This window comes from Guillardia theta (assembly GCF_000315625.1).
Source record: "Guillardia theta CCMP2712 unplaced genomic scaffold GUITHscaffold_138, whole genome shotgun sequence".
Lineage (NCBI taxonomy): Eukaryota > Cryptophyceae > Pyrenomonadales > Geminigeraceae > Guillardia > Guillardia theta.
In genome coordinates, this window is record NW_005434536.1 from 127,849 (window position 1) to 154,382 (window position 26,534).

Here is a 26,534-nt window from a genome sequence, read left to right on the forward strand (position 1 = left end):
GAAAATTTTATTGATGAACGTAATGAGCATCCAGATGATTTTATACGCTTTATATTCATATTTCTTAACGATGCAAGGAAGAAGTTTATCAACAATTCGTCACTGCTGCAGGGGATCGATTTATATCGATTGAACATCGACGAGAGGGCGAAATTGATTTACAACATTTCCGGATCCTTACAAGATCAGATTGCACAACAAATCATTGATCAGTACAAATCATTTGTTAATGACTCTTCCATGAACAAAACCATAACCTACTTGAGTATTATTCTTGAAGAGTACTATCAGATACTTGATGACAATGGGAAAATTAGTGATATGTTTGATGAAGAAAATATTTTACGGAAAGAATTGGATCAGTTGAAGTTATACATTCAACACTTGTCAAGTTTTACTTTTGAACATTTGGATGCTGTAAAATTCAAATCTAGCCTTGTGCATCTCCAGATAATGTCCGACACTAAAACAGGGTACAGGGTGTATTACTTGAAAGCTGCACATGATGTTGTGAAGAAAATTGAAACAATAATGGAACAAATATATAACATTCAATCTAAACATGGCGACAATTTTTTCGATGGACTTCTTAGTAATCGAAATAATCATATACACTTCATATTCGTATTTAATTAACTCAACTGTTATTGATGATGGATCATGGAAGTCAGAGATACTAGATTGAAGGACAGCAAGCTACCCCCCAACCTGGGTGTGTTCGTCAAGAGCGATGGCCTGGACCTCCTCTGCAATGTCGAGGAGGCGGTGACCAAGGCCGAAGACAAACATTGCTTGTTCCATTACAGTCTCGGGCCGCTGGGTTGCGTGACTTCCAAAAAACAACCCGAGGGGGAGTTGACAGACACCCGGTAGTTGAAGCTCTGCTGGATACCGTCGGCGCGTGTGTAGGTTGTGCTGTTCTTGATGAGCTCGATGGAGAGAGCGAGGGAGCGGATTCGCTTCTCCTTCTCCTCTTGCTCCATCACCATGCTGTGTGGGGAGTGAAGCCCGCCCCTAGATTTTTTTTTCCTGTTTTTTTTTATTTTTTTTAATACCAAAAAAAAAGGTTTTCCCTCCAAGTAGCCCGTCCCGCCACCGCCCGTCCAAGACTATTCCCGCCACGCGAGAGCAGCATGCCGATTAACAAGAGCAACCGCCCCGAGTCCGATGCCTCCATGGAGGTTGAGGATGTTGTAGAAGCTACCCCCGGAAGCTATGCAGGAGGCCACCGTCAACACGGAGCTCCTGGTCCCCGAGCCGCTCCTGCACCCCAGCAACCTGTGGCTGGAGGGGCTGGCGCTCCCCTCCCCGGAGGACCGCCACGAGAACCTCCCCACGGTGATCGCGATGGTGGTGGACCCGGTGTACTGCCGCCTGGGGGTGTTCAACCAGGAGAAGATGATCAGGCAGGGTTCGGGCAAGGAGCTCAGGTCGCTGGCGAGCCACTTTGTGGTGCTGGCGCCCTTCTCCGCGGGCTGGGGCAAGGCGCCGCTGGAGGACAAGCCGCTCAAGAACGCCGAGTTCCTGAGCGAGATCCACGTCGATGCGGACGGGAGGCGCGGCCTGATGATCTACTCCTTCGACAAGCACGAGAGCAACCAGCAGTACAAGGGCGCCGTGAGGAAGGACCTCGCTACCCTGGTCCAGGCGGGCTGCACTCTGCGGCTCTCGACGACGGCGAAGACCTTCGACTTCGAGAAGCAGAACAAGAAGGCCGGGCAGAGGGCGCTGTTTCCGGATGTGGAGACCATCCCGCCCTTCACGCTCGTCAAGCTCTTCCTGAAGCCGAACAATGCCACGAAGGTCGACACCCCGGGGGACGTCGTCTCGATCAAGTGCATCGAGATCATCCCGCTCACGCTGTACTCCTTCGTGCCCGCTATGGGCGGCTTCCCCGCCACCTTTGAGGAGCAGAAGACCATCACGGAGGTGTGCAAGACCTACGCCCCCGAGGGCTGCCGCCCCTGCTCCAACTACCTCTTCAGCAACGGCGGGGAGGTGATGCTGCTGAGGAGCGTCTCCAGCCTCCTCCGGGCCTCCGTCGATGAGGACGGCGCCGGCGTCACGATCTCGAACGCCTGCCTCGACTTCGAGATGGGCAAGTCCATGGTCGATGAGGTGCGCATCGACGGCCCCACGCTGATGCGGTATACGAACTGCTCCACCGTGAAGCGCGCGTGCCAGCTGCTCGAGGTCGCCGCGAGCTGCGGGTGCCTTCAGCTGATGGTCGCCAAATCCTGGGTCGCCAGGGAGACCGAGGATGGCCCCGGGAAGAACCAGCTCGTCTTCCGCGCCGCCCCCGTCATCGACTTCCTCCGCCTGCTCGGCATCGACGTCTCCGCCGGCACGGACGACGACGTGCTCCGCTTCCTCCTCCACGCCCCCCAGACCCGGGACAGCACCGTCGTGATCCGCAAGGACGGCAACGCCAAGATCAGCTTCGACGCGGCGCGGCGCTGCCTCGTCCACGAGACCCACCGCTTCTTCAACTTCGAGGAGGAAGGCAAGGAGCTCAAGCGGGAGATCATCGTCCGGCTCGACCTCCGCGTGCTGTCGGACCCTTCCAAGGGGCTCCCGGTGGACCCGTCGGTGTCCATGGACTGGCAGCCCTACCACGCGTCCTACCCCGTCCCCAAGTGCTGCCGCGTCCACATCGACCTCGGCCCCAAGCTCAACCCGGAGGGCTACGCCGTGGACATCGACATGCAGCCCGTCCCCAACTACCTCTGCATGCAGCTCAACCTCTCCTCCTCTCGCCCCCCCTCCGTCCCCGGGATGGGGAACGCCGCTCAGGAGGCCAAGACCTGCCGCAAGAGGGCCGCGCCCAGCGTGGAGGACGCCGACTCGTTCTGAGTTTCTAAGTCTTTCTAAACTAGCATGATAGTAAAATTCGTAACGTTTATGATGATAATATGATATGGGAATCTACATGTAGAGGTTGCGGGCCGCCGAGTTCAGCGCGCCCGAGATGTCGTCTTCCTCCGAAAGCTCCGAGTCCGAGTCCATGCCGCCGTTGAACTGCGACGCTCCCGTCACCATGCCTTGTGGGTTGGTGTTCGTGGTGTTGGTATCATTCTCCTTCTCCTCCTTCATCTGCCTCAGGCGGGGGGTCAGCTGGTTTTTCGTCTTCAAAACGTGTGTTTGCGCGATCCAGAGGTCCAGGTTGTAACGAGCCGGCATGTCTTTCCTCTTGTCCCACATGTCGACGAGTTTCAGATCATCCTGGGTTGGATTCTCTGGCTTCTTGTATGATTTTGTCATCCAGTTTTCAATCTTGGAATTTGGGAGCTTGGCGACATCCTTGGCCTCTTGCATCATCTTTTCGTCGTAGGCCTTGCGGTTGTTCCACATCTCCTTCTGCTCCTCAGTAATGCCCTTCTTATTGAGCTGTACCTCCGCGTTGTTCCGCATGATCAGGAATTTGACGTACTTCTCGTCGGCGTTGTGGTTATTGATGTTCTGCATCCGGAGGAAGAGATAGTCACCGTTGTTCATGCGCTTGATGGCACTGTCCTGGGACATGTCGAAATGGTAGACTGGTTTGTCATCCAGCTCTGATGTTATCACGCTACCGTCATTCTTGAATAGGATCTTGCTGTGTTTGAGCATCGCTCTGGCCTTAGCAGCCTTGAATGTCTGGTGGTGTTGGTTCTCCTTGTTCCATCCTCCAGTTCTGATTTCACCGTTCTGCATCGCGTAGATAACCATGTGGTCTGTCACTGCCCGGCTCTGCGGGTCCCTGTTTCACAGGCTTTAAATATGGGCCAAATGGATGGGCATGTCAATCCCGGTACACCCTGCACTACTTGCGATTTCGGCGTGTCTTCCTGCCTTTCTTTTTGTTGCCATTATTGTTCTGGGCAGGTTGGTTATTGCCCTTCTTGTTCTGGCCCGGTTTCTTCTTGCCCTGTTGCTTTGTGCTTGGCAGGATGACGTTCCTAGCTTTGGCCATTTGTTGTAATTCTGTCTCACCGACTGTGACACCCACACCGGGTGTCTTCTGGCCCTTGTTTTTCTTCTTATGAGCATTCTGTGTTCTCTTGGCGTTCATAGCCATGGTACGTGCAATAGCTAGCTCTGGGGGTAGCTTCCTTGAGATGGGGCTTTCAAAGAGCTCGAGAGCCTTGATCTGCTTGATGATATCATCCCTTTTTTTCTCCCTCTTTTCTCTTTCATTTTTTTGGTAAACGGTTTCCTCGAGATTCACATTTTGATTTTGAATGGTCGATTTCAGAGTTCTGATGCGGTTTTTGATGACTTTTTCGTTAATTTTGATGATCTCAGCCGTCTTCTTCAAGGCAGTTTCGGTTGTATCGAGCTTCTCAGCCGGCATAGAGGTTATCTTCATACCAAAATACATCTGGGTGCCGATGCATGTCGCATCAAACATGGAATCGCCGTGTGTTGCCATTGGTATGTCACTCTCGTTTCCAGCTGCCTGAGCACCATCGCCGCCAGCCCTCAGTGCTTTGATCCTTTCGATCGTCTTTTCGATGTTCTTCAACGTGATGGCGAGGTTTACGTCGCTTTTGGTCAGTGCGATGAGTAAATCATCGAGATTCGTTTCCTTGTGGACCTTGCCGTAGTATATACTTGGTCCACTTGTTTGCATCGTACTAATGATTGACGGTTTTCCCGGATTTACCGTCATTAGAGGTCCATAATCTGTATATCCTTCACGGGGTGTAGTAGTGGGGGCGTAACCTGAATTGTTAACTACCAAGTTTGTTAGAGAACTTGTTATCTCTTTTCTGTGTTTCTCGATCAAAGTTTCCAACGAAATCATTTTTTCCCTCATCACATCTGGTGATGGGTTATTCATAATTTCGTTCCTTAGACGGTTCACAGACTCCTTGAATGATCTATTGTTGTCCTTCTTTTCTTTAACCTTATTCTCAAGATTGGTCACGATTTGAGCATTCAGCCTTACAAGATCACTGTATGAGATCAGGTCGATCTTCTGACCGTCGTTGTACAGGTACATCGTACAACCGTGCCCTTCCCGACGCGTGTGCAATGATCTTTAAATATGCGGCAGGGTGCATCGACACCGTGCAGCAAGTCCTTTTAGGCTCAATCCACGGAGGTCGCTGGGTGAGGGGACGAAGGGGGAGGGGAGGGAATGAAGCAGGTCGACCTGACCCGCAACCAGCTGGTGGTGGCGGGCAAGGCCTGGGAGCATGAGCGGAGCCCGTGCTGCCGTGACATGATCCGGCATCTGGTGAGGAGGGAGTGCTACTGCAGCTGGTTCCAGCCGTCGGGCGGGGGGCTGCAGGACCAGTTCCAGGCGATCCGGATGGGGGAGGGCTACTACACCCTGAGCCTCAGGATCCAGAAGGCCATGTTCCGGCACGTCCGCCTGACGAAGGGCTTCCGCAACGTCGAGCGCCTCCCCGACGGGAGGCTGAAGCTCCGCATCCCCACGCAGCTCCTCGTGGAGAAGAAGCGCACTGCAACGCGGTTTACCGTGAGTCGTTGGGAGGGGTGTATTTAGAATCTGCGCGGGTGACGATGAGCTACAGGTGATGCGCTCCAAGTCGGGCGCGCCCTGTGGGGTCGGGAAGCCGTCCTACTCCAAGCGCGTCAGGCTGGAGCGCAAGGCCGAGGCCTCCGACCTCATCGACCTCACCGACATCATCAACGGCATCCTCGGCCCCGCTGCTGCCGACTCCCGGCCTAGCTATACTGCCTTTTTTTTATCTGAAGCCGAGACCGCCGAGCACGTCGTCCAGCACCTCTTCCGCGAGTGCCCCACCCTCACCCGCGACCGGATGGAGTTCGTCAGGTCCATGACGCGGTTGTATGATAAGATCGTTCAAAACTAATTTTACTTATTCAACAAGCCTAGTGCATAGCGTATCTGTCCAGCATCGAGGAGCTCAGCCTCCCATCCCCGCCGTAGACCGGGACACGGATGCCGATGGTGTCGTAGGGGCATGGCTGGAAGGGGCTGCGCATGTACTTCTTTGAATTTTTTAAGTCTTGAATAGCCCTCTCCGCCTCTCGTCTGGCGTTATGCTTCGCAAGATTTGCTTCGGTCTCTTCCTGCCTTTGTTTAGTTAGTGCTTTAATCTCCTCCGTACTCATGTTTCGAAGTCCGTGTGGGTCCTTGTGGATCAGGTTGTTCGCATGTTTGGTGGCTTTCTTAATTCCACCCACCACTGCACTCCCAGCATTTCTTATCTTATCCATCCATTTCCCACTCATGCACGGCAGGTGGTGGATCAGCGCGGGGTCGGCGGCGATGACGCCCTTCATCGCCTGCCACAGGCCGTCGCGGAGGTGGGCGTTCATGTCATCGAGGACATCCGGGTCCTGCATGATCGTGAGCTTCAGGTGGGTGAGGTCCGCGGGGGAGACGGTCCTGCAGCCACGGATGGAGGCACCGAAGTGATTGCTTGCAGTGGCTGCAGCAGGCTGGTTTTCCTCCGATTCTTCCTCGGAAGTTTCATCTCCTTCCTTCGTCTTCTTCTTAAGTTTTTCCCTTATATAATCGGCGGCTTTCGTCGCCTTATCCTTTGCATAATCGTAAGCTGCCTTCCCTTTCTTCTTTAACCAATCCACCAATCCCGCCAGCGTATGCCTATCCAACCTATCCAGGATGTCGGGATTCGCGGAGATGAACTCCTTGACGTCCTCCCAAAGCTGCCCCTGCAGGTGGTCGTCGATGAGGTCGAGGACCTCCGGGTTGGACGAGATAGAGCTCATGAGCTCGAGATGGGAGTCAAGGGTAGGAAGGGTAGAATGACAGCGGTAGCGTTCATGGAACGGTTGATAGAAGTACCCAGGTTGCGGTGCCAGCAGGGCCATGGCGGTCGGGCGGGCACTTCTGCGCAGGGGGGCGAGGCAAGTCCTTAAATGGTACGATCGGGTGTTGCGGAATTCCATCTTTCTCTTACATTCATTAAACAAACTTTCGCATTCTACACCAACCCCTGGTACGCAAAGATGTCCTTCTTGACCCACTCCGTCACACTTAGGGTGATCACGAGGGTGAAGACGAGCAGGAGCACAGCCGTCTGCTTCATCGCCGTGACCGTGTGGATGTTGAGCGCTGCCCTGTCATTGATGAAATCGGGGAGCATGTACACGGCAAACAGCCCGAACACAAAGTACAGCCAGTTGTAGAAGAGGATGTAGCTGTAGGCCGTGATGCTCTCCGTGGGCACTGCCGTGAAGATGAGCGCGACGAGGATGAAGAGCTGCACGTACGTCACCATGTCCTTGTACCCCTGGTAGTGGTCGTACACGGCGGATCCCTTCATGCCCAGGTCGCCAGAGAGCCTCAAGGACCGCGTCCAGAACGACGTCATCCAATCGTTCGACATGCTCACGACAGTGAAGAAACCGACGAGCACGGCGTAGTAGTACAGGATGCCGTTGTCGGTCCACTGGCGCGTCAGCACCGTCCCGATCGAGAGCGCGACCATCGCCGGGACCAGCATCACGTCCAGCCAGAGCTGCTCGAGCTGCGCCTGCGAGTTCAGCGAGTCCGAGACCTTGTAGACCGTGGCGTCATTGGCATCCCTGTACGCAATGGTGTAACTGTCATGCTCGCCGTTCACCATCATCTGCAGGGCATCGACGATGTGGGTCTTGCTGCTCTGGTAGAAGTACGGAATGACGAGGACAAACAGGATGACCAGGAACACAGACATCAGGGACAGCGTGGTCACCGGGTCGAAGTTGCAGATGTCCTGGTCGCAGGAGTTCTTGATGCCCAGGAAGAGGCCCGTGAAGACGATCACCACGATAAAGGTGAGGACGAAGTATAAGACGAGTTTCCGGAGCAAGGACTTGGATTCGTCAAGGGCTGTCTTGGGATCAACGTTATTTTTAATCATTGTCTTGATCGTCTCCGAGTTGCTGCTGTGCAGGAAGTTGGCCATGACGATGGCTGAGGTGGCGACGAACATGAAATAGTAGAAATAGTAGAGGGGTCGGTACGCCGTCTTCACAACGTCGTACTGGTATGGCATGTCGCCCTCGTAGGCGCAGAAGTGGATCATGTCCTTCACCTCAGATAGGGTCGGCGATGTGGTCTGCGTCGACACCCAGGTGTTGCCCAGGGCGTGGGCCACCTGCGCGATGCAGTTGCAGCCACCCGGGACCCACACGGAGTTGTTGACCGAGACACCCGCCAGGGTGTAAGGGTCGTGCTGGTGCGGGACGTGCTTGTCGGTGATGTACTGGTCGCACTTGGCCCAGTGCCACAGGGCCTGCACTCGCGACGAGGAGGTGGAGCCGGTGGTGATGGCCTTGAGTGCATCCTCCAGCCCCCCGTACTCGTTCCAGGGGCGCAGGGTGTGCGTGACGATGCTGGTCGGGAACTCGCGGGTCTTAAAGTCCAAAATAAGAGAGGTGATGGCGAGGGCGACGGTGGCAGCGAATAGGAGCGCGGCGATGTACCCATTCACGATCTTCCAGCTGTGGTTTATCGCAAACACGTGGACGATCGCGTTCTTGTCGTCTTCATCGGCCTTGTTCGAGGTATTGTAAGGTGAATAGGGGATCTGCGATATGGCGTCCCGGGATAGGTGGGCTTCTTCACCACCACCATGCGTGCCCCGTTTCTCGCGCCCCGCAATGTCTTCTTTAATGCTGACATGTCACGGGCCTGCTGACACGGTCCGCTGACCGGTCACGGCCGCCCGGAGAGATCAGGCCCCCGGCCAATCTCCGGACACTTAGCCTCCTGGCGGGCCTCCAGGGGGTCTGAGGCGGGGCTGAAGGCTGCAGTCGGTCTACTGACCGGCCCGGCCGGCAGGATCCGTCGAGAAACAGGGGGGTCAAGGGAGGTTTTCTTCCCCCTGGGAGAAATGTCCTATGGGTTTTTGGATCTGCGATATAAAAAAGTCTTGTCTCGGTCACGTGATGTGTCACGTGACCGGTCAGGTGAGCCTGTCAGCCGGGTCACGGCCCCTGTCAGCCGGCTGACATGTCACGGGCCTGCTGACACGGTCCGCTGACCGGTCACGGCCGCCCGGAGAGATCAGGCCCCCGGCCAATCTCCGGACACTTAGCCTCCTGGCGGGCCTCCAGGGGGTCTGAGGCGGGGCTGAAGGCTGCAGTCGGTCTACTGACGGGCCCGGCCGGCAGGATCCGTCGAGAAACAGGGGGGTCAAGGGAGGTTTTCTTCCCCTGGGAGAAATGTCCTATGGGTTTTTGGATCTGCGATATAAAAAAGTCTTGTCTCGGTCACGTGATGTGTCACGTGACCGGTCAGGTGAGCCTGTCAGCCGGGTCACGGCCCCTGTCAGCCGGCTGACATGTCACGGGCCTGCTGACACGGTCCGCTGACCGGTCACGGCCGCCCGGAGAGATCAGGCCCCCGGCCAATCTCCGGACACTTAGCCTCCTGGCGGGCCTCCAGGGGGTCTGAGGCGGGGCTGAAGGCTGCAGTCGGTCTACTGACGGGCCCGGCCGGCAGGATCCGTCGAGAAACAGGGGGGTCAAGGGAGGTTTTCTTCCCCCTGGGAGAAATGTCCTATGGGTTTTTGGATCTGCGATATAAAAAAGTCTTGTCTCGGTCACGTGATGTGTCACGTGACCGGTCAGGTGAGCCTGTCAGCCGGGTCACGGCCCCTGTCAGCCGGCTGACATGTCACGGGCCTGCTGACACGGTCCGCTGACCGGTCACGGCCGCCCGGAGAGATCAGGCCCCCGGCCAATCTCCGGACACTTAGCCTCCTGGCGGGCCTCCAGGGGGTCTGAGGCGGGGCTGAAGGCTGCAGTCGGTCTACTGACGGGCCCGGCCGGCAGGATCCGTCGAGAAACAGGGGGGTCAAGGGAGGTTTTCTTCCCCCTGGGAGAAATGTCCTATGGGTTTTTGGATGTGCGATATAAAAAAGTCTTGTCTCGGTCACGTGATGTGTCACGTGACCGGTCAGGTGAGCCTGTCAGCCGGGTCACGGCCCCTGTCAGCCGGCTGACATGTCACGGGCCTGCTGACACGGTCCGCTGACCGGTCACGGCCGCCCGGAGAGATCAGGCCCCCGGCCAATCTCCGGACACTTAGCCTCCCCTCCAGACCCCTTCCAGTGACCTTGTGAGGACGAGGCGGGCTCGGTCGGGGTCCAGATAGACAGATCTGAGAGCCTGCAGGGTCCTCCGCGTGATATATATGCTGAGGCGGGCCCGGTCGCGGGACTTAGCGTAGAAAAACGGCGTTTTTCCCCAGACAAACTCCCCTCCAGACCCCTTCCAGCGACCTTGTGAGGACGAGGCGGGCTCGGTCGGGGTCCAGATAGACAGATCTGAGAGCCTGCAGGGTCCTCCGCGTGATATATATGCTGAGGCGGGCCCGGTCGCGGGACTTAGCGTAGAAAAACGGCGTTTTTCCCCAGACAAACTCCCCTCCAGACCCCTTCCAGCGACCTTGTGAGGACGAGGCGGGCTCGGTCGGGGTCCAGATAGACAGATCTGAGAGCCTGCAGGGTCCTCCGCGTGATATATATGCTGAGGCGGGCCCGGTCGCGGGACTTAGCGTAGAAAAACGGCGTTTTCCCCCAGACAAACTCCCCTCCAGACCCCTTCCAGCGACCTTGTGAGGACGAGGCGGGCTCGGTCGGGGTCCAGATAGACAGATCTGAGAGCCTGCAGGGTCCTCCGCGTGATATATATGCTGAGGCGGGCCCGGTCGCGGGACTTAGCGTAGAAAAACGGCGTTTTTCCCCAGACAAACTCCCCTCCAGACCCCTTCCAGCGACCTTGTGAGGACGAGGCGGGCTCGGTCGGGGTCCAGATAGACAGATCTGAGAGCCTGCAGGGTCCTCCGCGTGATATATATGCTGAGGCGGGCCCGGTCGCGGGACTTAGCGTAGAAAAACGGCGTTTTCCCCCAGACAAACTCCCCTCCAGACCCCTTCCAGCGACCTTGTGAGGACGAGGCGGGCTCGGTCGGGGTCCAGATACCTTTGGCACGGGTCTCGTCACCCCACTCTCGCATGTGCAGGCTGTGCCATTCCACATCTACTCCTCCAGTCCAGTGGTGACTACGGTGAACGGCACGATCTACGCAGTGGACCAGTCTGCATCGGCCGTTTTGCAACAACTATCGATTATTGCGGGTGTGGCGCAGCAGGCGGTTTCGACCACGTACGACAGCGTGAGTGCGATGCTGGTCTGGCAGTCCACGATCTATGCCTTCGAATATGCGGGGAGGCTACTGACAGCAACAGACCTGGGAACAGGAACCAAGGTCACCGTGGCGGGTAGCTCATCGAATGGGGCCACCACCGATGGGACGGGAACATCAGCAGCCTTCGACGCAGTCACTTCTATGGACATCAACGGGGATGGGGCTGTCATCGTCGCGATACAATCCTCGCAGTCCGTCCTCCGGATCGTGACACTCTCCACCAAGACAGTCAAGACGTACTCACTGACCTTCACGCCGTTGTTTGCCTCAGCCGTCGGCTCGGGCGACTTCGCCTGGGTCCTGTCTTCTACGGACCTCTACCTTGTGAAGCTTACGAGCTCTAGCTCCAAAGCAGTAGAGTACCCAATGACACCAGAATACCAGGGGTCTCGGTACACCTTTTCCTCGCCCATCGGCATGATGCTGCTCGACACTGAGGTGAAGGTGATCGTGGTGCAGGCAGATGGGACCTTGCTCAACATCGACACACTTTCGAAGCAGGCCGACCTTCTTCAAACATTCTCTGCAACCAGCTACATGGCAGTGGACACTAGCAAGACGTACGTGCTGCTCTACTCTGTGGGTGCCGCCTCGCAGGTCGCCTTCCAGTCCTACTTCATCAGTGTTTGTACCCCGTGCCCGGCGGGATTCGCCGCTCAGCCAAATTCGCGGTACTCCTCGGACTGTAGCCCGGTCTCCTGCCAAACCCCGTTTACGTACCCAATTATGGACGTAGTCCAGTCCTTCCCGATAGTGGACGACGCGAGCAAGCAGGTAATTGGTTACAACTACTACTTTCAGGATTGCCTGTGCAATCCGGGGTACGTTGGCAGCGACAACACATCTTGCGTCGCTTGCCCGGCTAACACATACAGCCTGGGTAACGCTGCGACGATAGCCGACATATCACAGTGCATACCCTGCCCTTCAGGAACATACTCGGGCGTGGCCAGCCCGGGTGTCGCGTCGTGCATCTCAGCGTACTGCAAGGTATCCGGGGCTGTATCGGGCTCGGAGATCATCGTCGATATATCCACAGGTAGGGTGTTTTTGTCATGCACCTGTCCGCCAGGCTACATCGGCCACCCAGACTCGGGGGAGGCCTGTAACCCTTGTCCCGCCGGGACGTATGCAGATTCCGTGGCGGATGCGTGCATGCCTTGCGCCTCGGACAGCTCTTCTTTACCGGCCAGCACTAGCTGCAGCTGCAATCTGCACTACATACCTTACTCTGTCTCACCCCTGTCGAGCGTCTTCCCAGTGATTAGCACGGGCGTTGTTCTTGGGGACACGGCCGACCGCTGCGTGCTGACCAACAATACCGTTCTGGGTTCCCACTACGTCTGCAACGACCTTTGCGTGCTAAGATCACAGACTCCCTGCCCCGGAGACTATGAGTACCTGCCGTTCTTAGGTGCGCTGGCCTGCGCGTGTGTGGAGGGGTACACGAGGGTGAACGGGACGTGCGTGCAGAGCGTTGTCCCGTGCCCTGTCGGGTATGATACCGTTCAGCTCAATCAGTCCTACTTTTACTGCCGTTGTCCCGTCAACACTTCTACGCATGTGACGCGGCAGAAATGCACGCAGTCCACCACTTTCCTCGAGCCCTGCCCGCGCGCACTGGTCAGCGGGCCGGGGTACGGCAACCTCGCCCAATGCGAATGCAGTGACGGCTACGTCATCTCCAATGACATTTGCGTCCCCTGCTTGGCGGGAACGTACCAGCTCGGTAACAGCTGCGAGCAGTGCGGGTCGGGGCAGTTCTCCATCAATGCTTCGACCTTCTGCTTCTGCTCTGCGGGATACGAGTTGATCAACGGGAACTGCTCGCTTTGTCCTGTCGGGTACTACAAGCCGATCTACCCACCCACTCTCTGCCTCAGGTGTCCCAACGGTACGACCTCGCAGGGCCTCGGATCCACGTCCGTAAACGACTGCGTGTGCCGACAGGGCTACTACCAGATGTATGGGGAGTGCATGGCCTGTCCGAGCGGAAATACCAGAACGTGACCGCTGGGCCTTGCATTTCTTGCCCCTACAACTCGTACAGCCTGCCCGCATCTTCGTCGATCTACGACTGCGCTTGTTTCAAAGGCTTCCTGAACGGGCTGAAGATATGCTCGGTTTGCAGCAGCGGGTATTACTATGACGGTGTCTCATGCGCGGCGTGCCCCATGGGGACCAGCAGCCTGCCACAGAGCTCGGGGGTCACCTCGTGTTACTGTGCCAAGGGCTACACCGGGACGAATGGGATGGACTGCCAACCCTGCAGCCCGGGCTACTACAAGGACATCGATGGGTCCGCTGCCTGCACACTCTGTCCGGCCCACTCCCAGACCGTAGTGCCCGGTGCGGCGGACGTATCACAGTGCTTCTGCGATGCCGGCTACGGGGGGACAGGTTCTAACCTGTGCGTGCCCGGCGTGCCCTGAGCAGAGCTACAAGTCGGAGGTCGCATCGACCGCATGCACTCCATGCCCGGACCATTCGAGCAGCACGCAGGTGGGAAGCACATCGTACTCATCCTGTGTATGCAATGTGGCTTACACCACCAGAAAGGGCGTTGCGTACCTAGTCCTATGGGTACGTACGGGAAGGGCTGCCAGGCGTGCCCGACTCACAGCAGCACGCTTCTCACTGGGACTCTCAGCATTGAAGGCTGCCTCTGCAACCCGGGGTATCAGCCCGACGCCAACCTGACGACCTGCGTGCCTTGCCCGCTGGATACCTACAAGGGGTTTGTAGGAAATGCGACCTGTCAATCCTGTCCTCAGTTATCCGTCACCGCTGCGGTAGGGACGAGCTCCGTCATTGGCTGCCTCTGCAATGTCTCCACTTATTCGACCACCGGCTCCGTCCCTTGCTTCTCATGCCCGTCCAACACCTACGCGGACGGGTTCGGCACGGTCAACTGCACCTCTTGCCCGCCCTTCACTGTCGGCCCCAACGGGAGCGCATCTGTCGTAAACTGTGTGGCCCAGCCAGGGTACTACATGTCCAATGTATCGATAGGGAGACGACTGCTGACGACCAACGGGCAGTACTATATCGTCCAATGCCCGGAGAGCACTTACACGGATGTGGAAGGTCTGTTTGTGTGCATAAAGTGTCCGAAGCTGATGACCTCGCCACTCGCTTCCAACAGCATCGCAAAGTGCTATTGCCCTGCCGGGTACTACGGGGCAAACGGGGGAATATGTGTTCCCTGCGACGCCAACACCTTCACCGACCGCGCGGGGTCGTACAGCTGCCTGCGCTGCCCGTTCAACTATGTCTCAGACATCCTCGGGTCGACGAGCATCAACAACTGCACCTGCCCCCCGGGTTACTACGAGAACAATGGCGCCTCGCCCATCATTGTGTATGGACGCCCCTTGAAAACGATATGCAAGGCTTGTCCGCTGGGTACCTACAAGTCTAACCCAGGATCGGAGACGTGCACCCCCTGCCCTTCGTACAAGTCCACCCGGCAGGCAGGGAGCGTTTCCCTGGCGAACTGCACCTGCGCGTCGGGGTACTACGACACTGGGAACAGGACGTGTGTCGTGTGCCCACCTTCCACACTTTCGTACCTGAACCTGTATGGATCATGTTCTCTCTGTCCCACCAATATGATCAAGCTAGTCAATTCCACAACACAACAAGAGTATTGTGCCTGTGACCTCGGCTATGAGTATGTCAACGGGAAATGCACCGCCTGCCGACCTGGGTTCTACAAGGAAATATACGGAGAATCTTCCTGCAAGGCCTGTGCCATAGGAGCGACCAGTCTTACCGCGGCGACGTCACCCTCTCAATGCGTCTGTGAGGGCAACCTGTTCATCAAGGATGGGATCTGCACCGTATGCCCTGGCACGCCTGTCTCTTGTCCTCTGAACCGAACCTCTCTCCCGGGGGCGGCGACCATCCACCAATGTGTCTGCAAGGCGGGTCTCAAGGACACACCCGATGGGAAGTGCATCCCGTGTGACGGCCAGCTCCATAACTGTCCCTCTGGTCTGACATCACTCCAGACGGCATCGAAGATCCAGGATTGTTTCTGCAGGGATAACTTCTATACGACGGGTCTTAATGCCGCGAAGGGGATACCGATTTGCCAGCCTTGCCCCGGAAACACAAAGTCCGTGGCCAACAGTACGTTCTGTGTATGTGCAACGGGGATATTCTACGGAAACCTGAGCACTTGCATCTTCTGTGGCCCTGGATTCAGCTTCGACAGGGTGACGGAGACCTGTCACGACATCAATGAGTGCCTAAACCTAGCGCTGTGTCCAGCGAACTCCACCTGTATCAACACCTACGGATCGTACAAGTGCACGTGCCCCGCCAACTTCTACGACACGCCGCTCGGATGCGCCCCCTGTCCCACTGGCATGATGTCCGCGATAGGGTCTACGAACTTCACCGACTGTTACTGCCCTGCTGGATACTCCCCCGACGCTTCGTATCAGACCTGCCAATCCTGCGCTTCCGGGACGTACTACAGCGAGCGTTACAAGGCCTGCCTTCGCTGTCCCATAGACTCCACCTCTTCAGCTGATTCAACAACTTGCACCTGCAATAGCGGGTTTGTCGGTTTCTCTACACTCTCTGTGACATCCGGTTTGATTCAGATCGATGCATCCGTTTGCAGCCTGGCTGTCACTGACACGTCAGGGCTCAGCACCGTATACCCCGGATTCCTTCAGTCGGGAGCATGCTATCTCCGTTTCCTGCAGCTCACCATCGGTTCCGAGGTCACGGTTGCATGCTCTGGCATTGGAATGCCCCTCTCTATCCATTCGGACTACGCGCTCTCGATAGCGGCAACCGTCGACGTCAGCGGTCTGGGTTATGCAGGGGGGGCGGTAGGGAAGGCAGGACTTGGCCCTGGCGGTGGAACCGCCGCAAGCACCTGCTGGTACGGCGGGTCCGGGGGTAGCAACGGTGGCATAGGTGGGGACGGTTCCTACCCGGCACCATCTGCTCCGGGCTCTGCTGACGTTCTGTCCAACTGGCCACTGGACGCGATGGGTAGCGGGGGAGGGGGAGGGGGTCGGGAGCTGTATACCCTGTGTGAACGGGACGTACTCTTCCGTTCTGGGTGCGGGTGACCCACTCGTGTGCCGGGTCTGCAGGGCCCACTCCACCAACCTGCACTCGGGTGAGTCTAGCGCGGCCAGCTGCGTGTGCCTCCCAGGCTTCGAACCCGATGCCTCCGGGAGCTGCCAATGCCGATCCCGTGTTGTACGTGCCGGCGAGGCAGTTGCGGATGCACAGCGATGAGCTGACGGCACCAGGATCACGCGTGGTGAAGCCTGAGACGCAGCTCGTGCAGGAGGTGACTATACCGTACGAATATGAACCCACCGCGCAGGGCACGCAAGACCCCTGCGCGTTGACGTAGCTCCCCGCCGGACAGGGATAGCAAGTCAACTCCACCCCAGGGCGGTAGTACCCGCTGTCGCAATTGCACCCGGTCTGATAGGAGTTGATGTGCGAGTGGGCAGGGCAGGACTTGCAGGCACTGGAAGAGACACTCCCAGTTACAGTGGTGTACTGTGTGGAGGGGCACTTAGTGCACGATGTAGAATTACCCATGGCGGTCTTGTAGCTACTGATCGGGCAGGCCTGGCACGTCCCCACGGTGGTGTCCAGCAGGTAGCCCGGGTCGCACGCGCAGTCCGTGGACACGCTTCCTGCATCCTTCGTGCTCATGCGCTTCGGGCAGTACAAGCACTTGGCAGAACCGTATTGGTCCGTGTACTGTCCGATGGGGCACTGGACACAGCCCGAATTGCTGTGGTAGTACCCCTTCTGGCACACACAGCTCTGGATGCCGTTCTTGTAGTAGTTGCCTGCTGCGTTTGGGACAGGGTTCATACTGGATGTATGGACAGGGCATTTTTTGCAAACTCCTGGGCTGGTACTGTTGCATTGGTCAAGGTACTCCAAGCTATTGCAGTGGATCATGCCGTAGTCTTGGCAGCTAGAGCAGTTTCCCGCGCTCGCACCGCCACACCCGCTCCTGTACGTCCCCACAGAACACGACGCGCAGGGGAGGCACTCAGATTGCACCGAGTTCTGGCATGATATGTAATAGTGCCCCGCCGCGCAGGCACAAGGCTTGCAGCTTCCCTTAGAACTCGACGTCACCGTGATGGTGTACGATTGCAAGACATACAAGTAGTTTAGGTACAGCGTGACCAGGTAGTCGACACCGCATCCCACCGCCTTGTAGCCCGCATTGCAGTAGTCGCACGACTGGCACGCATGGTTTTCGATGTACTCGAATTCGTTGTTACAGATAAGAGTCTGACAGGAAACGTCGTGGCCAGTGTCGCAAGTCCCCACAATTTTCTCGTACTGCCCGCATTGGGTGCAGGGTACGCAGTATTGCCAGTTTGTCCCGTACGCTGTGTAGCCTGCGTTGCATTTGCAGTAGAGATTCAAGCAAAAGTAACTCATGGCGCCGTCAGTGTCAAAATACAACACCCTTGAGTTCCCGAAGCAGTAGTAGATGTAGGGGTTGTTGCCCCCCCCGTATGTGAAGGGCTGTATGCTGTTCGGTATGAAGTTGACGCACGCTGGTATATAGTTCCAGGGTATGGGTATATTCGCCGTATAAGGGCTTTGCAGCATTTCTATCGCGGTTCTTGTGTAGTAGGGGCATATCGTGGGCGATGTCGTCAGCATCAGGGTGTCAGTGGCAGAATCTAGGCTGTAGCGGTAGCAGCTGTATATGTTGAGGCAAAAACTCCAATCGCTGCTCGTCTGCGTGCCCAGCGGGCAGTCTGTACAAGTGAAGTCGTTGAATCCCGAACATGAACCCTTCAGATATTGATTCCCTGAACACGACTGTCTGCACGGAACACATGTGGTGCCAGATACATAATAGCCAGGGGAACAGACGCGCACGATGTACCAGAGCTGGTAATAGAAATGCCCCTTCTCGTCGAGGTATTGCCTGTAGCTGAACTGGCTGTTGGGTATGTTGCTGCAGTCGTTGTTGGTGTACCAAGAGGGCTCGCTGCAGTCGTGGGCGTCGTACCTCTGCAAAATGGCCGCCGGGGTGACCTGATGAATGCTGGTGCTCGAGCTACATGATTGACCACCACCCATTGCACCCTCTTCAGCGCAGGACGAATGAAAACTTCTTTAATACACGGTATAACAGGCAAGACAGAGGTAAATGACCCTTTATTTTTACTGATACCTACGCTCATACTGCAAAGGCACTGCACTGGGTCGCGGAAGTAGAGGCGTCGGGGGAGTAGGGTGTGGGACCTGGACAAGGGACCGGGTTGATGGCGTTGGAACACACCACGCACCCGTCCGAAATCGCAACATAGAGGGTGGGACAGCTGCAGGTGTCCGTCGCGTTGGTGGCGTTCTGGGGTGCCAGGGTTGTGGTGACGACAGAGGCGTTGGGGCCAGACAGTGCAAGTGCCGCCGCCGTCGCGTTGTAGCCGTCCGCGCAGGGGAAGCAGCTGGCGGCCGAAACCGCGTAGGGGCTCGACAGCGGACGGTCTGCGGGGCAAGCGACCGGCACCACCGCCTGCTGGCACACCACGCAGGAGTCCGAGGCGGACACGTACCCTGAAGGGCAGCTGCAGTCGGACAGGAATTGCGACCCCGGCGGGCTGTAGGCCTTGTCGCTCGGGCAGGGTTGGCACGGCGTATCGAAGCTGCTTGTCCCGTAGTACCCGGATCGGCATCCACACCCTGTGACGTCCTTGGTGCCTGGTGGGCTGTACGGACGGATGGCAGGGCAGGAGGTGCAGTAGATCGTACCGTTCCCTGTGCTGTACGTCCCTGTAGGGCACACCGTGCAGTTGGGATAGTTGTAACCACCCGTGCCAGGAGGGCAGACACATATGTCGCCATGCTTCAAGCATCCGCACTGGTAGATAGAGACGCTCCCGACCGGGGAGACCGGCACGAGTATGGGGCAGGCCTCACATGCAAGCTGACCCGTCCTGTTGTTGTAGGTTCCTGCGTGGCACAGCGTGCAATCCCCGTGCCCCACCCCGTAGTAACCCGCCGGGCATACGATGAAGTTCTGAAGGTAGCCGTTCCGGCAGGTGCAGTTGCTGCTAGAAGTCGAACTCTCGGGTGAATAGGAGTTGTTAGAGCAGGGAAGGATGCTGGCGCCTCCCGCGCAGTAGTGGTTGGGGGGGCATATGAGGCAGTTCCCGCCCGCGCCGTGAAATCCGGCAAGGCAGACACAGCTTGAAATGTTGGGTGCACCGACCTTGGAATACGAACCAAAGGGACACTGAAGGGCGTTCAACCCGCCTAGGCAGTAGTGGTTCTTCGGGCACAGACTGCAGGACGAATTTCCGCTACCGTAGTAACCGGGATTACAGACGCAATCTCTGGCGTATACTCTCCCTGTAAGGCCAAGGGTAGTGGTGTGGTTGATGCATGGAAAGCAGGGTCCGATAGATCCATACACTGGGAGATAAGTATCAATCGGACAAAGGTCACAGGGCTTTCCAGGCGCGGAGCTGTCATGCTTGTACGAACCGGGAGTGCAAGGGTTGCAGAGCGTTTTTGACACCCTGTAATGCCCCGACTCACATATGCAGTGGCTTGCATTCGATGTCCGGGATTGCAGTGTGTAGGAGTAAGCCGGGCAGGGCGTGCATGCCCATGTCTGCGCTTGTACTTCCGTGTAGGTATCGATGGGACACTCCTGGCATGCCCCTGACGCGTTGTAGAAAGTCCCCTTCGGGCAGGGGATGCAGTACCCCAGGATGTCGCTGTAGCTACCCCGGTTGTAGTCTTGTATGTTCCAGCCGGACAGGGAGTACAGGCCAATCCGTCCTGGGCAGCAATGTAGCCGGCAAGGCATGTACATGCAGAGATGATCGATGACCCGGGGGGTGAAAACGTGTTGTTGGGACAGAAGGAGCAGTAAAGAACAGAGGTTGCTGTCGGCATGACCGTGTAGGTGTTGGCTGGGCACTCGGCGCACTGGCCTTGTCCGATGGAGTACTGGCCGGCGCCACACTCGAGGCAGCTGTCCTGCACCCTCTGGTATCCACTATCGCAGGCACAGCCAGAGATGACCGGTGTGCCCACACCCGAGGTAGAGTGGGGAGGGCAGGCGAAGCACTGGCTCTCGTTCGTCGACCCGGTGTAGGGCAAGTAAGTGATCGCTGGGCAAGATGTACAGTTTGCATTGGATATCGTAGGCTTGTACGTGCCAGCAGGGCAGGGCTCACATGAGCCTCCCACCAAGGTGTAGCCCGGGATGCAGAGACAGGCGGACACTGTAGCGGATCCCGTGGGTGCCCAGGAGTTGGCGGGGCAGACCGTGCAGGCAGTGGTAGCGCCATGATCAGAATAGTAGCCATCGGGACATATCTGACAAGCCACGTTACCCAAGGATCCCTTGTAGTACCCCACGGAGCACGGCTCGCATACGCCGGGAGAGTAAGCATCGTATCCAGGGTTACAGAGGCAGCGGCTCTGACTGATGGCTCCCTCTGAAGAGGAGCTGTTCCCCTGGCAGGGAGTACATTGTACCGATGCAAGGGTGTCCGCATAGGTGTTGATGGGACAGGCAGTGCAGGGTGACCGGGAAGCGTTGACATCCGAGTAGTAACCTAGGGAGCAAGGGAGGCAACGGGCTGGCGAGGTTGCGGCCTGCACAGGCTGAAAGTACCCTGGTGGGCAGGCCTGGCAGGAACCGCTCCCTACCACCTCTTTGTAGTATCCCGGACCGCAGGGGTTGCAATCTAAACCTGTATACCCAGGGAGGCAGTAGCAACTGCTGAGCGATACACCCCCGAAGATGGCAGAATCCCTCCCGGTTGGGCACGCAGTGCAGGCCTCATTCCCCGCAATGTCCTTGTACGTCCCAGGGCTGCAAGGCATGCAATCGCCGTTCGACTCTTGATAATAACCAGGGTCGCATACACAACCGGAAAGGCTGCTTGTGCCGTTCGAGGTGGTGATCCTCGGTACAGGGCAGTTGACACACGACGTCTGGTTGGAATACGGGTTGTACTCCCCCACCCCGCACTGCTTGCAGCCAATGGAGGAGCTACCGTAAGTCCCAGGGTTGCAGAAACATTCGTACTGATGTGTGGCTCCTGCCTTGTTCGTCGTCGAAGCCGGCTTGCAGGCGGTGCAAGACTCATCCCCGCTCGTGTTCTTGAAGGTCCCCACCGGGCATGAATTACACACCCCGCCCACTCTGGTGTACCCTTGTGCACACACACAGTCCGATAGAGCCGTGCTTCCCACCGGCGACACAGAGCCAAAAGGGCAGGAAGCACAGTGGTTCACATCGTAGTATGAGTCGGCGGGACAGGTGCTGCACACCATGGATGGGACATAGGCCGCGTCCAAGTAGTCACCGTAGTATACCGTCCCATACCTCGGCGGATAAGCCACGTAGCCTTTGCCTGGAATGACGTGCAAGAGGCCAGTGATGTGCTTGATCGAGCCTAGGATAGCGATCCTCCCTCCCGAACCACCGCCTCCGGGCCTATTGGACTTGTCCGCATTACCCCCATTCGCGGATATCTCCGCTGTGATGATGACTTCCGGGGCGTCAAGGATGATAGAACCTCCGCTCCCACCGCCCCCAACTCTGTACGCCTGCGGGTTCTGGTACTGTCCGCTGTCCAAGCCATTCGCAATCAATGATGCACTGACGTTGACCTGCTGGTAGGACGAGAGCATTAGAGCTCCACCCCCCGCCCCTCCTGAGTTCGTCTGACCTAGCTGTAGGTTGCAAATCTCCGGACACTTAGCCTCCTGGCGGGCCTCCAGGGGGTCTGAGGCGGGGCTGAAGGCTGCAGTCGGTCTACTGACGGGCCCGGCCGGCAGGATCCGTCGAGAAACAGGGGGGTCAAGGGAGGTTTTCTTCCCCCTGGGAGAAATGTCCTATGGGTTTTTGGATGTGCGATATAAAAAAGTCTTGTCTCGGTCACGTGATGTGTCACGTGACCGGTCAGGTGAGCCTGTCAGCCGGGTCACGGCCCCTGTCAGCCGGCTGACATGTCACGGGCCTGCTGACACGGTCCGCTGACCGGTCACGGCCGCCCGGAGAGATCAGGCCCCCGGCCAATCTCCGGACACTTAGCCTCCTGGCGGGCCTCCAGGGGGTCTGAGGCGGGGCTGAAGGCTGCAGTCGGTCTACTGACGGGCCCGGCCGGCAGGATCCGTCGAGAAACAGGGGGGTCAAGGGAGGTTTTCTTCCCCCTGGGAGAAATGTCCTATGGGTTTTTGGATCTGCGATATAAAAAAGTCTTGTCTCGGTCACGTGATGTGTCACGTGACCGGTCAGGTGAGCCTGTCAGCCGGGTCACGGCCCCTGTCAGCCGGCTGACATGTCACGGGCCTGCTGACACGGTCCGCTGACCGGTCACGGCCGCCCGGAGAGATCAGGCCCCCGGCCAATCTCCGGACACTTAGCCTCCTGGCGGGCCTCCAGGGGGTCTGAGGCGGGGCTGAAGGCTGCAGTCGGTCTACTGACGGGCCCGGCCGGCAGGATCCGTCGAGAAACAGGGGGGTCAAGGGAGGTTTTCTTCCCCCTGGGAGAAATGTCCTATGGGTTTTTGGATGTGCGATATAAAAAAGTCTTGTCTCGGTCACGTGATGTGTCACGTGACCGGTCAGGTGAGCCTGTCAGCCGGGTCACGGCCCCTGTCAGCCGGCTGACATGTCACGGGCCTGCTGACACGGTCCGCTGACCGGTCACGGCCGCCCGGAGAGATCAGGCCCCCGGCCAATCTCCGGACACTCATAGCGTTGACATTTTGCTTTTTCTGCTTTGGGCTGTATGTTTTCCCGTGAGGGGGTTGTTCTGCTTTCTATGTGGATTGGGGGGTGGCGTGTTTGAGGATTTCAAACAGGGTCCAAATTTCAGGTTTATAACTCTGATGTTGTTTTCCAAAAAGATATTTTAAACTGTATTGTGGAATGGTTGAGTATAAACAGAGAAGTAGGGCTGCACCCCAGAAGTTGCAGTGAGATCATGGGGTAGTCTACTAACTAATTTGTAGAGCCTTCTTATGGTACAATTTTATAAACAGACCTCTCTACACGCCATGAGCCTCCCCTTGTTCGGGGCACGTCGCACCGCTCTGTACTGCCCTAACCATGGCTCGCAAACAGCGAGCCCGCGGCAGCGTGTGCAGACATCAGATGTTCACCGAACCTCCTCATGGGAAATTTCTGAGGTGTAGAGATGATGATCCTTGAGGAGTGCTTCGTACAGTGCGTGGATCTCACGAAAAATCGTTTGGTGAGCGAAGAGCATCAATAATACAAGTGAAAATCACCATCACAGGGATACGTTGCAATCGAAACCGGGTTGTGAAATACTCTAAGCTATCTGCGATGCATGACAGGGAAACTGAGTTGGAGTAGATGGATGGAGATTACACACAAGACGACAGGGAATCATCATCCGACGGTGACTGGATTGTTCAAAAGCCGTACAGTCACCAGTGAGCTCAAGAACACATGTCTTCACGATGATGGCTGATAGGCTCGCAAGAAATACAGTGCATTTTAGCAGTGAGCTGCTCGATTGCTTGAAACCACGATGATCCACAGCACTATCGAATGATAACAAGCAAGTCCAGCGGTTCGTGAAGGATTCTTCATCCGGTTTTCAAGAATGTGTTGGAACGATGAAACATGTTGCAAATCACCAAGGTCTATGCCATTTGATCACACGATGCATCATCTAAATATTACTGGTGTGAACTTGCATCAGATCGTGTGTCCATCAATGAGCCGCTGCCAAGCAGATGAAACGGTCACAGCAAACACGAGCACTTTGAAGATGCTGATATTCCAGGCCGTACAGCATTTATGATGTGGCTACATGTCACATGCTTCTTGGTTAACACAGAAATAACTTCGCCAGGCAAAAGATGGAACGTCGTCATGATTACAAGGAGGTCGGTTGTGCTTTTACCCAGATTGAAACGCTTGTAATAAAGATATGATCACCTGAATGTGGAATTCTGTTTATTGATTCACAGTGTTTGTGGTTCGTTTACAATCATCGAGTGCTTGCTCTGTTGAACAAGGCACCCCTCTGTAGAGCCAAATGCGACAAGAACTCTACTGTTGCATGGTAGCATTGCGAACTGTCCAAACAAGGCAGGATTGATTTGAAGAACATCTCATTTATTGATATCAGATTCATCTGCACATTGTTTCATTTCTAACTAGGTTTCTGCAGCGTTGTGGAAATGTCATGACAGAGGAAGAAGGTGCAGTGCAGAAAAATCATCCAACGTCATGAAACATGGAAATGCAATTGTCAATGCACTTGATCATGGGTATAGTGATTCATGATCAACAACGATGATTCAAAGTCATGTATCCTGGCAGGTAAAGAAATCCTTTGTGCAAACGTCTCTTCATGCATCATTGAACGGTTGAGCATGTAAAGCTTTCTCTATAGAAAAGTGAGGTGCATGAATCCTGACCGTAAGACTAGAAGAATTGAAAGTGAGTGATGACACGAGAACACATATCTAGACAGCAAAGTCGCTTAAGGTACAGTTTGATACAAATTTCTCACAAATCATGCATTTGAGCTCAACGTTCAACCTACGGCAATTTGAAAGAAGGGTCAATCAGAGTTGATTCTGTTCAATGGTGAATCTATCATTAGTTGCTTAGCTGTTCATGAAAATTTCATCTTGTCTTCGAAGAATATTTTCAAGTACACACGCGGATTGTTTGTACCTAGGGTGCATATTCCAGTACACGATGGATGATTCAAACCTTGGCCCAACCTGCAGAGTTGAGAAAGAAGCTCGATCATCTCTTACAGGTATGATATGAGATCTTCATCTCATTCCTATCTCAGTTGGGTTGGATTCGAAGTCTCTCAATATCAAGGTTCATCCTCGCGTGTCAGGAAGGCACCATTTCATCGCCTCTTGCTCGTCCAGGGAGAGGGGGCTTGGGGAATGAGAAATGGGGGCTACCCCCCACCCCCTATTACAGAGTTTCAAACTGGTTCAAAGGTGGGTAGTTGAGGGTGCTCCATACCCACCCCACCCCCCAACGAAAGTCAAACGGAGGGGTTCTCGGAAGTCGAAGTTCCGACCAGTTTGGCCCTCGTTTTGTACCATATAAACGCTGCAATATTAAGTTGGTACCACAGATACTTCTAAAATTCGTACTTTTACTTTGGTTTGGCGTGGTGAGGTGTCCAAGCAACCAAATTCAAATCACCCTACCCCTCTTTGGCCCTGCGCAGCAACGATTTTCTTAAGTGCGAGTACCCTCCTACACGCCTTCTCAAAGTAGGGTACTCTCACATGGCATGAAATGAAGGGACCCCACAGGCCCTTCGAAAAAAAAAAATCTTGCCAATTTTTCCTATGAGCGCCCGGCCGGAAAAGCAACGCTATGTAGCCTCCTGGCGGGCCTCCAGGGGGTCTGAGGCGGGGCTGAAGGCTGCAGTCGGTCTACTGACGGGCCCGGCCGGCAGGATCCGTCGAGAAACAGGGGGGTCAAGGGAGGTTTTCTTCCCCCTGGGAGAAATGTCCTATGGGTTTTTGGATCTGCGATATAAAAAAGTCTTGTCTCGGTCACGTGATGTGTCACGTGACCGGTCAGGTGAGCCTGTCAGCCGGGTCACGGCCCCTGTCAGCCGGCTGACATGTCACGGGCCTGCTGACACGGTCCGCTGACCGGTCACGGCCGCCCGGAGAGATCAGGCCCCCGGCCAATCTCCGGACACTTAGCCTCCTGGCGGGCCTCCAGGGGGTCTGAGGCGGGGCTGAAGGCTGCAGTCGGTCTACTGACGGGCCCGGCCGGCAGGATCCGTCGAGAAACAGGGGGGTCAAGGGAGGTTTCTTCCCCCTGGGAGAAATGTCCTATGGGTTTTTGGATCTGCGATATAAAAAAGTCTTGTCTCGGTCACGTGATGTGTCACGTGACCGGTCAGGTGAGCCTGTCAGCCGGGTCACGGCCCCTGTCAGCCGGCTGACATGTCACGGGCCTGCTGACACGGTCCGCTGACCGGTCACGGCCGCCCGGAGAGATCAGGCCCCCGGCCAATCTCCGGACACTTAGCCTCCTGGCGGGCCTCCAGGGGGTCTGAGGCGGGGCTGAAGGCTGCAGTCGGTCTACTGACGGGCCCGGCCGGCAGGATCCGTCGAGAAACAGGGGGGTCAAGGGAGGTTTTCTTCCCCCTGGGAGAAATGTCCTATGGGTTTTTGGATCTGCGATATAAAAAAGTCTTGTCTCGGTCACGTGATGTGTCACGTGACCGGTCAGGTGAGCCTGTCAGCCGGGTCACGGCCCCTGTCAGCCGGCTGACATGTCACGGGCCTGCTGACACGGTCCGCTGACCGGTCACGGCCGCCCGGAGAGATCAGGCCCCCGGCCAAGTAATAGACCTGTCCACTCCTACTGGTTT

At 56.5% G+C, this 26,534-nt stretch overlaps 9 protein-coding genes across 9 annotated transcripts; 3 read left to right on the plus strand and 6 right to left on the minus strand.

Annotated features, from left to right (window-relative positions):
• Nucleotides 1-1,215: 1,215 nt before the first annotated feature.
• On the plus strand, nt 1,216-2,853 carry GUITHDRAFT_119029 (hypothetical protein; the record flags this gene model as incomplete). Its single annotated transcript, XM_005821767.1, has 1 exon — nt 1,216-2,853. The coding sequence occupies one exon, from the start codon at nt 1,216-1,218 to the stop codon at nt 2,851-2,853; it is 1,638 nt and encodes a 545-aa protein (XP_005821824.1).
• Nucleotides 2,854-2,925: 72 nt separating this feature from the next.
• GUITHDRAFT_119030 (hypothetical protein) lies at nt 2,926-3,708 on the minus strand (the record flags this gene model as incomplete). The annotated part of the gene is made up of 1 exon (XM_005821768.1): nt 2,926-3,708. The coding sequence occupies one exon, from the start codon at nt 3,706-3,708 to the stop codon at nt 2,926-2,928; it is 783 nt and encodes a 260-aa protein (XP_005821825.1).
• A 94-nt stretch (nt 3,709-3,802) lies between these two features.
• GUITHDRAFT_146950 (hypothetical protein) lies at nt 3,803-4,984 on the minus strand (the record flags this gene model as incomplete). Its single annotated transcript, XM_005821769.1, has 1 exon — nt 3,803-4,984. One exon carries the CDS (start codon nt 4,982-4,984, stop codon nt 3,803-3,805), a length of 1,182 nt encoding a protein of 393 aa, XP_005821826.1.
• Nucleotides 4,985-5,122: 138 nt separating this feature from the next.
• Nucleotides 5,123-5,825, plus strand: GUITHDRAFT_119032 (hypothetical protein; the record flags this gene model as incomplete). Its single annotated transcript, XM_005821770.1, has 2 exons — nt 5,123-5,467; nt 5,523-5,825. 2 exons carry the CDS (start codon nt 5,123-5,125, stop codon nt 5,823-5,825), a joined length of 648 nt encoding a protein of 215 aa, XP_005821827.1.
• Nucleotides 5,826-5,844: 19 nt separating this feature from the next.
• GUITHDRAFT_119033 (hypothetical protein) lies at nt 5,845-6,708 on the minus strand (the record flags this gene model as incomplete). Its single annotated transcript, XM_005821771.1, has 1 exon — nt 5,845-6,708. The coding sequence occupies one exon, from the start codon at nt 6,706-6,708 to the stop codon at nt 5,845-5,847; it is 864 nt and encodes a 287-aa protein (XP_005821828.1).
• Nucleotides 6,709-6,923: 215 nt separating this feature from the next.
• Nucleotides 6,924-8,560, minus strand: GUITHDRAFT_119034 (hypothetical protein; the record flags this gene model as incomplete). The annotated part of the gene is made up of 2 exons (XM_005821772.1): nt 6,924-8,513; nt 8,552-8,560. The coding sequence occupies 2 exons, from the start codon at nt 8,558-8,560 to the stop codon at nt 6,924-6,926; spliced, it is 1,599 nt and encodes a 532-aa protein (XP_005821829.1).
• A 4,239-nt stretch (nt 8,561-12,799) lies between these two features.
• GUITHDRAFT_46012 (hypothetical protein) lies at nt 12,800-14,886 on the plus strand (the record flags this gene model as incomplete). Its single annotated transcript, XM_005821773.1, has 2 exons — nt 12,800-13,078; nt 14,296-14,886. Coding segments are annotated over 2 exons (870 nt in total), but the record flags the coding sequence as incomplete, so codon positions are not given.
• Nucleotides 14,887-15,792: 906 nt separating this feature from the next.
• On the minus strand, nt 15,793-18,241 carry GUITHDRAFT_146953 (hypothetical protein; the record flags this gene model as incomplete). The annotated part of the gene is made up of 2 exons (XM_005821774.1): nt 15,793-15,852; nt 16,211-18,241. The coding sequence occupies 2 exons, from the start codon at nt 18,239-18,241 to the stop codon at nt 15,793-15,795; spliced, it is 2,091 nt and encodes a 696-aa protein (XP_005821831.1).
• A 100-nt stretch (nt 18,242-18,341) lies between these two features.
• GUITHDRAFT_119038 (hypothetical protein) lies at nt 18,342-21,817 on the minus strand (the record flags this gene model as incomplete). Its single annotated transcript, XM_005821775.1, has 2 exons — nt 18,342-19,850; nt 19,895-21,817. 2 exons carry the CDS (start codon nt 21,815-21,817, stop codon nt 18,342-18,344), a joined length of 3,432 nt encoding a protein of 1,143 aa, XP_005821832.1.
• Between the last annotated feature and the right edge of the window lie 4,717 nt (nt 21,818-26,534).